The sequence below is a fragment of the Pan paniscus genome, chromosome 9 (genome assembly GCF_029289425.2).
Source record: "Pan paniscus chromosome 9, NHGRI_mPanPan1-v2.0_pri, whole genome shotgun sequence".
In the NCBI taxonomy this organism is placed as follows: Eukaryota; Metazoa; Chordata; class Mammalia; order Primates; family Hominidae; genus Pan; species Pan paniscus.
Genome location: NC_073258.2, coordinates 112,302,240 through 112,316,199, shown reverse-complemented (window position 1 = coordinate 112,316,199; position 13,960 = coordinate 112,302,240). Strand labels below are relative to the sequence as shown.

The 13,960-nt window shown below is 43.2% G+C and overlaps 1 protein-coding gene across 7 annotated transcripts in view; it reads right to left on the bottom strand.

The window, feature by feature from the left end:
- LAYN (layilin) overlaps window positions 1-13,960 on the bottom strand; it is a 35,112-nt gene that overhangs the window by 5,659 nt on the left and 15,493 nt on the right. For 5 of the 7 annotated variants that reach the window (XM_034933649.3, XM_034933648.3, XM_024930962.4 and 2 more), the window contains 2 exons: window positions 12,313-12,415; window positions 8,945-9,824 (listed from right to left, as the gene is read on the bottom strand). In XM_034933649.3, the coding sequence (XP_034789540.3) occupies window positions 9,461-9,824; window positions 12,313-12,415 (467 nt within the window). In that variant the 3' untranslated portion in view covers window positions 8,945-9,460. Of the gene's footprint in view, window positions 1-8,944; window positions 9,825-12,312; window positions 12,416-13,960 lie in introns of those variants that run through there. The other 2 variants (XM_063608770.1, XM_055094823.2) reach the window with 1 other exon arrangement.

The following is a 13,960-nucleotide window of genomic DNA, read 5'->3' as shown; positions in this document are numbered from 1 at the left end:
GTAAATAGCTTGAGGGGAGGGCCTTATTTATCTTTGTGTCCACAGTGTTGGAAACACAGAAGGTACTTAAGACATGTATGTCAGTGAAAAAATGGGAGGGCTTATGTGAAAAAACGCAAGTAATTTCCACATGTGCTTTTATAAATAGAAAAAATAATACAAATTAAAAAAAATTACATCCCCGTTTGCCTCCACTGTGGGATACACAGCTTGGCTATTTGTGGAATGATTTGTGGAATGTGCAACAAAACCAAAAGTTCTCTTTGCCCTGCCCCTTACTGGTTGGGTGGTCTTTCTATCTCATTCATACAAATCACATCTACCTGAGCAATATTGTTATGAGGATTAACAAAGATGACGTTTGAAAGTACTTGGCACAGAGTGGGTGTCCCGTGAACTAATATTTCTTCTTGTTTATCATATCCCAGGCCCTGGGAGACAGTAGAAGTTGGATACATGTATGATAAACTAGTTCCAGTAGTATTCTCTCCAAGCCACTTTATTGTTTTCTGTGAGGAGAAACTCAGTGGAATTTCTTTCTTTCTTTTTTTTTTTTTGAGACCGAGTCTTGCTCTGTCGCCCAGGCTGGAGTGCAATGGTGTCATCTCGGCTCATTGCAACCTCCACTTCCCGGGTTCAAGCGATTCCCCTGCCTCAGCCTCCTGAGTAGCTGGGACTACAGGTGTGTGCCACCACACCTGGCTAATTTTTATATTTTTAGTAGAGACGGGGCTTCACCATGTTAGCCAGGATGGTCTCGATCTCCTGACCTCATGATCTGCCCGCCTCGGCCTCCCAAAGTGCTGGGATTACAGGCGTGAGCCACCACGCCCAGCCCGAAACTCAGTGGAATTTCTAAGCCTTTCTCCTTCACACCCCAACAGAAGAACTTCCCTCAGCAGGAGAAAGATCTGCGATTCTTTCCCCCTTCCCATTCTTTTTATTTTAAAAAATTTCTAATGGAAACTTTCACACATACATAAAAATGTATGTTGAGAGAAAATAATATAATGAACCACCATGTGCCTCTCACTTATTTAAAAAACAAGATCAGTTTGCTGATCTTGTTTCATTCATTTCTCTCTACCTTTTTTCTTGCTATAAGTAATTGCACTTTTTTGCCATTGAAAGTAATGGCAGGCTGGGCCCGGTGGCCCACGCCTGAAAACCCAGCACTTTGGGAGGCCAAGGTGGGCAGATCACCTGAGGTTAGGAGTTCAAGACCAGCCTGGCCAACATGGTGAAACTCTGTCTCTAATAAACATACAAAAAAAATTAGCCAGGCATGGTGCCATGCGCCTGTAATCCCAGCTACTTGGGAGGCTGAGGCAGGAGAATCGCTTGAACCCGGGAGGTGGAGGTTGCAGTGAGCCCAGATTGCACCACTGCACTGCAGCCTGGGCAACAGGGTGAGACTCCATTTCAAAAAAAGAGAAAGTAATGGCAGAGACCACAATTACTTTTGCACCAACCTAATAGCATATTTTAAAACAGGCCCAAGAAAGTGGGTCATTTTTTTCCCCCAAGATGGAGTCTTGCTCTGTTGCCCAGGCTGGAGTGAAGTGGCGCAATCTCTGCTAACTGCAACCTCTGCCTCCCAGGTTCAAGCAATTCTCCTGCCTCAGCCTCCTGAGTAGCTGGGATTACAGGCGCACACCACCACACCCAGCTAATTTTTGTATTTTTAGTACAGACGAGGTTTCACCATGTTCGCCAGGCTCGTCTTGAACTACTGACCTCATGATCTGCCTGCCTCGGCCTCCCAAAGTGCTAGGATTACAAGCATAAGCCACCACGCCTGGCCGCAATTGGGTCATTTTACTGTCATCTTTAACCGATAAGGCCTTTTATCTTTTATAAAACCACTATGCCATTATCACTCCTAATGAAAACAAAAATAAATCTTTAATTTTCTCTAATACTCAGTTTATGTTCAGATTTTTTCCAATTATCTCAAGATATCTTGTTCTGATTAGCTTGTTCAAATCGGGATCCAAATAAGACCATCATATCCAGAATTCCTTTTAGTTAAAATTCCAATCCATCCTGAGAGTGGGGGTCTGCCCTAGAGGCAATTTGTGGCATCAACCTGGGTGTGGGACTTTTGGGGCAACCCTGGCAGGCAATACAATTGTCTGTGAGTATCTGCAGGATATTGGTTCCAGGGCCAGTGGATACCAAAATCCACAGATGCTCACGTCCTTGTTATAAAATGGTGTAATATTTGCATACAACCACATCTTGCTGTATATTTTATTTTATTTATTTATTTTTCGAGATAAGGTCTTGCTCTGTCACCCAGTCTGGAGTGCGGTGGTGCAATCGTAGCTCTCTGCAGTCTCGACCTCCCGGGCTCAACTGATCCTCCCACCTCAGCCTCTCTAGTAGCTGGGACCACAGGTGTGCACCACAACTCCTGGCTATTTTTTTTTTTTTTTTTTTGTAGAGATGATGTCTCTCTGTGTTGCCCAGGCTGGTCTGGAACTCCTGGGCCCAAGCAATCCTCCTGCTTTGGCCTCCCAAAGTGCTAGGATTACAGGCTGAGCCACTACATGCAGTATACTTTAAATTGTCTCTAGATTACTTAAAATACCTAATACGATGTAAATGCTGCATAAACAATTGTTATACTGTATTGCTTAGGGAATAATGACAAGAAAAAAAAAGGCTGTATATGCTCAGTACAAATGTAACCAGCTAGGCCGAACTCCAGTAACAACATAACATTTTCTGGTATTTTTTTTCAAATATTTTCTATCTTTTTTTAAAATTTTTTTCTTTTTCTTAGCATTCATTTTGCTTTGTATTTTCTGAATATTTTCCATCCATGGCTGGTTGAATCCTTGGATGCAGAACCTGAGAATGAGAAGGGCAACTGTATTCCCTCCTGTTTTCTCTATCATACGTACAATAGAATCAGCTCCAAATCCCCCTAACTGTGGACAGCACCCAGCCTACCCAGCAAGGTTGAGTCTCTTTTAGAGCCTGAGGAAGGGAAGGTTTGGGATGAATTGTCTGCCAAATGTGGTAACTTTCAGAGCTGCCTATTCCAACTAATTTATTCGACACTCTTGTTCATTGCCTTGGAGGCTGGGGGTGTGGTGATGAAATAGTGAGGAGGTGTGTGGCATGGGGTAGGGGGTTAGGGGCAGTTCCTCAGCCTTAATCCTACCTAGCCAATCTCAGTCTTTAGTAAAACTAGCTGTTAGGGATTCCAGATCCCACCAAAGAAAAAGAAACAAACTACCACCAACCTGCTCTGCCCACTTTCTATTCTAAGCTTCTATACGTTCAAAAGAAAGTGGCTGAAATGTATGCACTGAGATGAGATGAAGGGGTCTTAAAGGTTATGACATCCAACCTGTTTTCCACCAGCAGGTGGAATAAGAGCCCTCTGGCAATAAGAGCCGGCACCTATATCACTTCCGTGTAGCACATTGATCAGCGAAAACTCGCACCTGGGGGCTTGGAATCCTTCCTTCTCCCAAGGGCTCATGTGGTCTCTCCGTGAGCCCCTGGAGGGGTGAAGGCCTTACAGTGTTCGTTGTAAGCAGGCATCCTCCTGCGTGTCATGGAAATCCCCCCACCTGTAACTCTCATGTCTGCCCTAGTTTTGCCCTCTGTCACTCCACACAATGCCATGATTTTGTGGGGGAGGGCAGGATATATAAACCCATGAGAGCTGGAAAGTGAGCTTTAATTTACAGTAAAAACAGTATTGTTGTCTCAGTACAATTAGATTAAAAGAGTACAGGACTAATATTAGCTACTATTTAATGAGGGCTTATCTGTTCTATTAGTTTGCTTGGGCTGCCATAACAAAGTACCACAAACTGGGTGGCTTAAACAACAGAAATGGTTTCTCATCATTCTAGAGGGTACGAGTCCAAGATCAAGATGTCAGCAGGGTTGGTTCCTTCTGAGGACGGTAAGAGAAATCTGTTTCGCACCTCTTGCCTAGTTTCTGGTGGTTCGCCAACAATCTTTGGCATTCTTTGGCTTGTAGAAGCATCACCATGATCTCTGCCTTCGTCTTCACATGGCGCTCTCCCTGTATGCATTTCTGTGTCCAAATTGCCTTTTTTTTTGAGGACACCAGTCATTGGAACAGGGTTCCGTGCTAATGACTTCATCTTAACTAAGTATATCCGAAATGACCCTATTTCCAAAAAAGGTCACATTTTTGAGGGATTTGGGGTTAGGAGTTCAATACTTTTTCTGAGGGGGGTGGTGGTGATGGACGAAATTCAACCCACAGAATGCATCAAGCACCTTATGCATATTTTGTGATTTTTATTACAGCAACATTTCCAGGTAGGTAATGTTATCTTCATTTTAGAGATGAGGAAACCGAGGTTAAATAATGAAGTAGTTTGTTCAAGATTGCACAGCCAGTAAGTAGCAGTAATAGGACTTAGAAACTCAACAACCTGATTCCAGAACCCAGGATTTTCACCTGCATTGTATTTTCTTATTTCTCCATATATCTTTACCTCCCTTTCTCTTTGCGGTTGCTTGCCAGAAATTGGTCATTATAATTAGGTAAAATTTCTATGCCAGCCTAATACTGCCACCTGGTGGTGAAAACAAAGCAGCCTCGAACTTCCTGGCAAAGTTGCATCAGGCAAAAATGCTGACAGGCCTTTTCCCTAATACACCAATGCTGTCAAGCAATGGAGAATTCTGCTTGATCCTACATATATATTTTTTATTTTTTTTCAATTTTTTTTTGAGATGGAGTCTCGCTGTGTCCCCCAGGCTCGAGTGTAGTGGCACGATCTTGGCTCACTGCAACCTCCGCCTCCCTGGTTCAAGCAATTCTCCTGCCTCAGCCTCCCAAGTAGCTGAGACTACAGGCATGAGCCACTATGCCCGGCTGATTTTTGTATTTTTGGTAGAGATGGGGTTTCACCATGTTGGACAGGCTGGTCTCGAACTCCTAACCTCAGGTGATCCGCCCACCTTGGAATCCCAAAGTGCTGGAATTACAGGCGTGAGCCAGGAATTCTCATAAGGAGCACACAACCTAGATCCCTCGCATGTGCAGTTCACAATAGGGTTCGCACTCCTATGAGAATCTGATGTTGCCACTGATCTCACAGGAGGCGGAGCTCAGGCAGTATTGCTTGCTTACTGCCTGCTATGCAGCCCAGTTCCTAACAGGCCAGGGACAGGTCCCAGTCACTGGCCTGGTGGCTGGGGACCCTTGTCATACATGGTATTATTTTGTGTGTGTGTGTGTGTGTGTGTGTGTGTGTGTGTGTGTGTGTGTGTGTGTGTGTTTTGAGACGGAGTCATGCTCTGTCACCAGGCTGGAGTACAGTGGTGTGATCTCGGCTCACTGCAACCTCCGCCTCCCAGGTTCAAGCGATTCTCCTGCCTCAGCCTCCCCAGTAGCTGGGACTACAGGTGCGTGCCACCATGCCCAGCTAATTTTTGTATCTTTAGTAGAGATGGAGTTTCACCACGTTGGCCAGGATGGTCTCGATCTCCTGACCTCGTGATCTGTCCGCCTTGGCCTCCCAAAGTGCTGGGATTACAGCCACTGCCTCCAGCCTATACATGGTATTATTCTGTTTTAAAAACCAGTTTCTCCTGGTGCCCCGGCTCTAAAGACTCATTCTAGTCACTATTTCTTTCTACTGTTCAAATTCAAGATTCAAGAATAACTTAAGATTATTTAGCCATTAGTTACCATTTACTGTTCTTTGGAAGAAAGAAGGAAGGGGCTGTACAGAATAATTGGCTTTGTTGCTTCTCCATCTCTGGGCTTGCAGTTTCCTAGACCTTATTTGACACTTCTGTCTTCAGTTTGCTATCCACCATTAGGTGTGTCTTACTACAAGCTCAGAAGTAATGTGGGCATAACATGCTTAACAAATTAGAAAAAGAATCATATTGAATAATTTTAGAACTGGAAGTCACCTTAGATCACACAACCTATTTGCGTTCTCACAGGGGAGGGATGGGAAACTGTGGAGGAAAGGAATCTCCGGATTCACTTCTGTGGGGTGGCTCACATGGCTCCCTGTAGCCTGCAAGGAAATGACAAAGGTGGGGTTTGGGGTCCTGGGCCTGAGCCTGGGGCTTGGGTACTGATTGACAGCTTTACTAATGATTTATTTTTATCTTGGATCAGAGGCTTTTAGATGCTCTCAACTCCAACATCATGGCAAACCCCTGTGTGCTGAGCTTAGATGGAAGGTGTGCTGCAAGTAATATGTTACCAACCATCCCAGTACCTGTGTTTGCAGATGCTGTTCCTTAAAGAATTTCAAACTAAGAAAAGTTGCAAATACAGGAGGTGGAGGCTGCAGTGAGCCAAGATCGCATGACCCTGCACTCCAGCCTAGGGAACAGAACGAGACTCCGTCTCAAAAAACAAACAAACAAACAAATAGGAATGCTTGTCGAGTGAAGAGACCAAAGTGGTTGTCTGATACATACATTTTATCTGTCATGTGTGTCACAGTGGAAAAAAAGGTTGGGAAATACTGTTTTAAATGGTTGTCTTCGTCCATTTCCTGTTGCTTGTAACAGAATACCTAAAACTGGGTAATTTATAAAGAAACAAAATGTATTTCTTATAGTTCTGGAGGCTGAGAAGTCCAAGGTTGAGGGGCTGCATGTGGGAGCGTCTTTTTGCTGGTGGAGACTCTCTATAGAGTCCTGAGGCAGCGCAGGGCGTAACACGGTGAGGGGCCCGAGGGTGCTAGCTCAGGTCTCTGTTTCTCTTCTTATAAAGCCACAAGTCCTACTCCTGTGAAAACCCATTAATCCAGGAATGGCTTGATCCACTCATGAGGGCAAAGCCCTCATGACCCAATAATCTCTTAAAGACCCCACCTCTCAATACTGCCACATTGGGGAATAAGTTTCTACATGAGGTTTTTTTGTCTTTTTTTCTTGGTTGGTTTGTTTTTGAAACAGGATGTCACTTGTCACTCCGGCTGGAGTGCAGTGGCATGATCAGAGCTCACTGCAACCTTGACCCCTGGGCTCAAGTAATCCTTTCACCTCAGCTCCTGCATAGCTGGGACTATAGGCATGCACTACCATACCCAGCTAATTTTCTTATTTTTTGTAGAGACAGAGTCTCGCTATGTTGCCCAGCCTGGTCTCGAACTCCCGGGCTCAAGCAGTCCTCCTGCCTCAGCCTCCCAAAGTGCTGGGATTACAGGCATGAGCCAACATGCCTGGCCAACCTGAGTTTTGAAGGGGGCAAACATTCAAATCATAGCAATTATGAAACAAACTTACTAAATTTCCATATGATACTAGCTTAATGAATAAGCTCAAGCTCAATGGGAACATAGCAAACCCTTAACATTTAGCAAATATTTGTTACATAAGTGAAGTGCAATTATTAGAGATAGAAATGGAGTTGGGTAAACTCAGGCTAGTAAACCTGAGGAGGAAAAAGAAAGTGAATAATTAAAATGCAGGGTAAGACTGGCTGTGTACAAACACAGAAGAGATCTGTAGGTCCCAGAAGAGACAACACATTAATGAAAAAAGGGAAGGGAAGATGCTGAGGGTCTGTTCTGATTACAACCTTACTCCCTTTATAGATTAACAGTGGGTCCTCAGTTCAAGCATGAGTGACATAAAGTAAGTTGTTAGCACAATTCACCAGCATCTGTTTACTTGTTACTATGCTTCCTTCTTGGGAGGCATTCCAATTACAATGACTCAGTTACCTCCTCCACCTAGGGGGACTGTGAAAAACAAACTTTTAAGCTGAAATATTCAAACTATTTGACATCAGTCTGAAAAGATGCATTGTTCATCCATTCAATAGACATTGATTGCCTACCCTGCAAGGTGCTGCCATGGGTTGCAGGACCCATGATGCTGACCGGCAGATAGGATTCCTACTAGCGAAGCTTGCAGTGTAATAAGGGCCAGAGTTGTGGGGCACAGTGCAGGATACAGGGCAGATGATAGAGCGAGGCTGTCTGAAGCAAGAATGGAACCTTGGGCATTTTAGAGCAGTGAATCAGTCCTTCAGGACCATGTGCTCAGTTTTTGCTTGAAATGTAACCACAAAACACACTTCCCAAAACAGGGAGTTTTGTTTCCTAGTATATTCAGTTCTGCAGTAGGGCAGATAATTTGGCAGGGATTCCAATCCACTACATTCGATACTGCTTTGACCCAGACTAGTTAACTCTAGAGGTTGGGGCTCCATATGTGAAGCAAAGTTGCTGAGCTATTAAAAAGTAAGACATATGAGGAAAGGTTAAAATATGAGATTATGAAGCTGATTGAGGGAAATTGCTGGTGATTTAAATAATGGCTTTCAGACCTCCAATGTGTATATGATTGATGCTGGGCTGAGAAACTTTTCTCTGAATTTGAGGCCAAACACAATTGAAACAATGAGGTCTGTCAACAAAAGGTAGAACTGTCATCATTATTAGTCATGTTATGTTGATGCTGCAGTAACAAACACGCAAACAGAACAACATGTAGTATCAGGGATGGGAGTACATAAGCCTAGAAGCTGAGACTCAAATTTCATTTTTAGTTTCTTTAAAAAATATTTTTGTTTAGAGACAGGGTCTCATTCTGTTGCCCACGCAGGAGAGCAGTGGCGTGATCCTAGCTCACTGCAGCCTCAACCTCCTGGGCTCAAGCAATTCCCCCACCTCGGCCTCCTGAGTAGCTGGGACTGCAGGCGCATGCCACCATGCCCTGCTAATTTTTAAATTTTTTGTAGAGTCAGAGTCTCACTATTTTGCCCAGGAAGGTCTCGAACTCCTGAACTCAAGCTATCCTCCAACCTTGGTCTCCCAAGGTTCTGGGATTACAGGCGTCAGCCACCGCGCCTGGCCTCATTTTTAGTTTTGCAAGTAGTTAGATATTTCCAAGTTTGGATGTCAGGAGAAACAAAAAAAGGTCCCCTGTGGCCACATGCAGAGGAAGGGCTGTAGACACAGACTAACACTCTGTTTCCTGCTCTTTATTTGATTTTATTCTTTGAAAAAAACAGATATGAGAATTGCCGATGCGCAGGCCAGCCTGTGCTACCATATGTGGGCTTTGAAAAGATTCTGGATTTTCTGTCTGTGTGATAATATGTGCTGCTGTATAGAGCAAGGAAAACAGAACTTAGAGGTGGTTTTCCAAGCTCCATAGCCCATCTTTATCACTGCCAGGTAAAGCACTGTCCCTTAAAAGTTATATACAACCAACCAAGTGACATTTATTGAGACTCTACTATGTGCCAGACCTGGGCAAGGTACCTTTTTATAAGGTCGAGCTGGATGACTGGCTGGGATAAAGGATACAGCCAAAACGTGGGGGTCCAACAGGAGGTCGTGGGGACCACATGCTCATCCACAGGACCTGATCTAAGCTTGTTCATAGACCTTCTGTGTATTTTCCTTATAGAAAATAAGAGAATTTTGCTTATCATTTCTTTTCCATTCTTGTCAGTTTCAGTTTTTTATATGTCCTAATAACCATATATTTCATTTTCCACCCATCCAGACTCCTTGCTCCTCCCCATTTGGTCTGGGGAGAACTCATAAATGTCATTGGTCACAAATCCACTCTCCACACTCACCAGAGTCACAAACCCACTTTCTGATGGGTTCACAGCCATGTTGTCATAGTCACAAGACATGTCATCGGGAGTGGCTTCTCCCGAACACACTCGGAATGAAATATTCTTCAGGTCTGGCCGGGTCTCAGCTAAGTCAGCTTCGCTTTGTTTTCTTATGACATTGTAGACCTCTAGGTCCGGGCTGTTTCCCTGGTGAGGAGAGGGCCAGATGGTGTGTTGCTTCTTTGTGCTAGGGTCTGGCTGCTCCCGTTTTCTAGGAAGAAAGAAAACCAGGGCTGAGTGTTTTAGACCAGGTGATTGAGAATACCCTTGTGCTTCCTATTGAGACCAGAGGAAGCAGCCCTGGGCAGTCACCCAGCTGCATGTCTCGTCTATGTAACTTACAGGCCAGGGCTTCGGAGTGGGAGGGAACCAAACAGGGAGATGTTATGTTCAAAGTGATTGTGTATCTGTCATTCACTGCTGCCCAAGTGTGGGCAGGGTTATTATCCTGGGGTTCCCTAGAGTCCCTGGAGTGTCCAGGGATAGAACTGAATAGGGAGAAAATACCACATTACAAAAAAAAAAAACAAAAAAAAAACACCTCAGCTGTGCACAGTGGCCCACACCCTGTAATCCTAACACTTTGGGAGGCAGTGGCCCACGCCTGTAATCCTAACACTTTGGGAGGCTGAGGCAGGTAGATCACTTGAGCCCAGGAGTTTGAGACCAGCCTGGGCAACATGTTAAAACCCCATCCCTATAAAAGATACAAAAATTAACCAGGCATGGTAGTGCACACCTGTAGTCCCAGCTAGTTGGGAGGCTGAGGTGGGAGGATAACCTGGGAGGTCAAGGCTGCAGTGAGCTGTGATGGTACCACTGCACTCCAGCTTGGGCGACAGAGTGAGACCCTGTCTCAAAAATAAAATAAAATAAAATAAAATAAAATAAAATAAAATAAAACCAAAACAACAAAAAACACAACTCATTCATAAGTGAAATTTAGCATGTCCTTCCATTATGAATGTAAGAGATAAAACAGCAGGATTAATAATATCTTTGACTTGATCACTACTAGAAATTATAGATGTTTTCATATCACAGTTATAGATGCCTTGAAATATTTTACCCTCATCTCTACTTCAAAATTATAATAATTATACCCAGCACTAAATAAAGAAGCATTAATAAAGGAGTACATGTATTACTAATCACATATTCATTTTTGGAAATATTTTGCTAAACTATATAACAGTATGATTGCTTCCTTTGCAACCCAATGTATTTTATTTTATGCATTTAAAATATTGTACTGGGCTGGGTGTGGTGGCTCATGCCTGTAATCCTAGCACTTAGGGCAGCTGAGGTGGGCGGATCACCTGAGGTCAGGAGTTCGAGACCAGCCTGGCCAACATGGTGAAACCCATCTCTACTAAAAATACAAAATTAGCCAGGCATGGTGGTATGTGCCTGTAATCCCGGCTACTTGGGAGGCTGAGGCACGAGAATCACTTGAACCCGGGAGGCGGAGGTTGCAGTGAGCCGAGATTGTGCCATTGCACTCCAGCCTGGGCGACAGAGAAAGACTCTGTCTCAAATATATATATATATGTATTTTTTTTAAAATAAAATAATAAATAAAATAAAATATTGTTCTGGAAGGAGTCCATAGGCCTCACCAGACTGCTGCAGGGCACAAAAAAGATTAAAAACCCTTGGGATAGACAGACACCCCAGCTTTAGAGTCACAATTCCCAAATCCTGGTGAAGTACAAAACAGAGAGTCAGGAAAGGAAATCAAGAACCAACTGAGCAGGCAGAGTAGGCAGCTGGAAAATATGCTTGTAATTTTTTGAACTAAATTCTACTTTTAGATTCAAAGGAAATAACTAATAAAATAATCCCAATAATAGGTAACATTTAAGTGCTTAGTATATACTTATTCTGCAAGCATTAACTGCCTTAATCCTTATAATAATCCTATAAGGAAGTTACAGTTAAATGAAATAGATTTTACATTGGAATCTTACTAATTCATCTCAAATTGGTCTTTAAAGGGAGTCAAATCTTAAATTGGGCCTTAGTTTTCCTGTTGTAAATGGGAATACTAGACATCTTCTCCGTATACCATGATGATGGAGAATAAAAAGGTAACTGAGAAGAGCTTTCAGTACTAAAAAATAAAAATAAAATAAAATAAAATAGTGGCACACGATCCTGACCATATACAGAAATTGTTGATGCCACCTAGTGTAGCTATTTTATAGCACTCTATACTTGTGTACTGACTTAAAAGAAAAATCAATTAAAAGGAATTTGGCTCTTTCAGTTTGAATTAAGTGGTTTAGTTTCAGATGTTTACCAGAATACTTTGCAGCAGTCATTTTTCATATGGCTCACTATTCATTCCTTCACTCAGTCCACAAACATTTTCAGAGTGAGGGCATACATTCATGAGAGCATTTTTGCTGGGTGACGTGTGAGTGCACGGGAGGTGAATAATGCAAATTCACCCTTCAAGTTGTTTTAAAATCTTCCACGTACGGACAGTAAAGCAAGTAAGATCACTCTCTTAATCACAACTAAGCACAAATGCCTAGTACTTCTGAATGCCCTGGCCTGTCAGAGAACCCACTCTCCAATCTGCAATGGTGATACTCTTGGTGCTGCCGTGGGTTTTAATGAAGTAAACAAGGCAATATCCAAATCTCAAAGAGAGCAGAAGATGCAAAGGTTTACACAATGAAGGTTTTACTTGCCTTCTTCTACAGATCCAAACCCAACATACAACTGTGGTGACCACAAGGAGGAGGAGAAGGGGAATGCCGGGGATTAGGATGTAGGCCAGATTCAAGGCAGCTTCTGAAAAGAAAGAAAGCACATGATCAGCATTGGCTGTTTTTTGTTTTGTTTTTCTGTGCTTCAAACCAGGCTTAAAAAAAGCATAATCGTCAAAAACCACTTGTACCCCCAAATCTATTAAAATTAAAAAATTAAAAAACAAAACAAAGAAAAAGCCTAATCAACATAGAGTATTCCAAAGAGCTCATTCCTGAGTGATCAAGACACATCTAGCCAGTTAGCAAAGAGTCTTCTGGTTTCGATGGATGAGCATTTTCTACCTGTCTTATTACCCTAAGTGATAATGAAAATCAGTTTAAATTTTTAGGTCTTCCAAATATCAGAAGGGCACTTTTGTTAATTAAGCTTTTTGTTTTTTGTTTTTTTCAGAGAAAAGAGAGTTCCTCTTTTCTTGTCCTCCCTTAGTAAAGCAGGGGCTGCTGGGGCAGTGTTGATGCTTTTTCCTCCAAGGACAGTCACGGAGTTCCCACAATGGGATGGGGGAAAGAGAGGGAAAAAGAAGCAAGCCAGAAGTTTCAGTGTCATTACCAGGAAAGAGGTCACAGGAAGCAAGTAAATTACAGTGTAAAACCTTTCCGACATTTCTAAGACCAATTAGATTCAGCTGGGTCCATGAGCCATGACTGTGAAGAGCACTTAGAGGTTTACTTTTCTGAACTTTCTAGTCCTTTAAGACTTAGAACCAAAGATGTTCCCCTCAAGTGGCTTTGGGAGGAATCAAGGATTGGAGGCTAACCCTCTTCCTACTCCCACTGACCCAAGCTTCCTGACTATCCAGAGGCTGTTGGCTTTTTTTCTGTGAGATTGCAAACCTGACCACCACTAAAACCCCTAAACCCTCAAAACCCACTTTAAATACCACCATAATAACAATGAGCAATAGAAATGCCACCCACCTTTGCAGAGCACTTTGTACTTTTTTCACATATATGTTATATAATAAAGAATCTGATGGGCCTTTGTCCCTGGTTCCTGGGAGAGAGGCTCTAAATCCTTGGACTCTCCCAAGTAATAGGAGTGAATTTGTTATTCATGAGCCCCTCAGACCATAAGAGAGTTTATAAGGAGATGATTCAGGACGGGGGCTGGCCATGCCAGAAAGACCAACCATGTGATGATAGGGTTGGGGCTTTGAGCCTAGTGATAGCAGCCTGACCTCTTTTGGAGACTGCTATGCATTGATACCCCCAATAAAACCTCTGGACACGAAAGCTCTGTGGAGCTTCCTGGTTGGTGAACACACTGATGTGCCAGGATGCTAATGCATCCTGATTCCATGGGGTGGGGGATGACAAGGAAACTCCTCCCAGACGTCCTGCTATGTGTCTTTTCATTTGGCTGATCCTGATTTGTATCCCATACAATCAATCTAGTCATAAATATACTATTTTCCTGAGTTCTGTAGGTTGTTCTAGTGAATTATCAAACCTAAGAGGTGGGGATCATGAGCACTCCTGGATTTGTAGCCAATTGGTCAGAAATGCAGGTGGCCTGGGGACCCCTAAACTTGCAGTCAATGTCTGAAGTGAGGGCAGTCTTGGTATG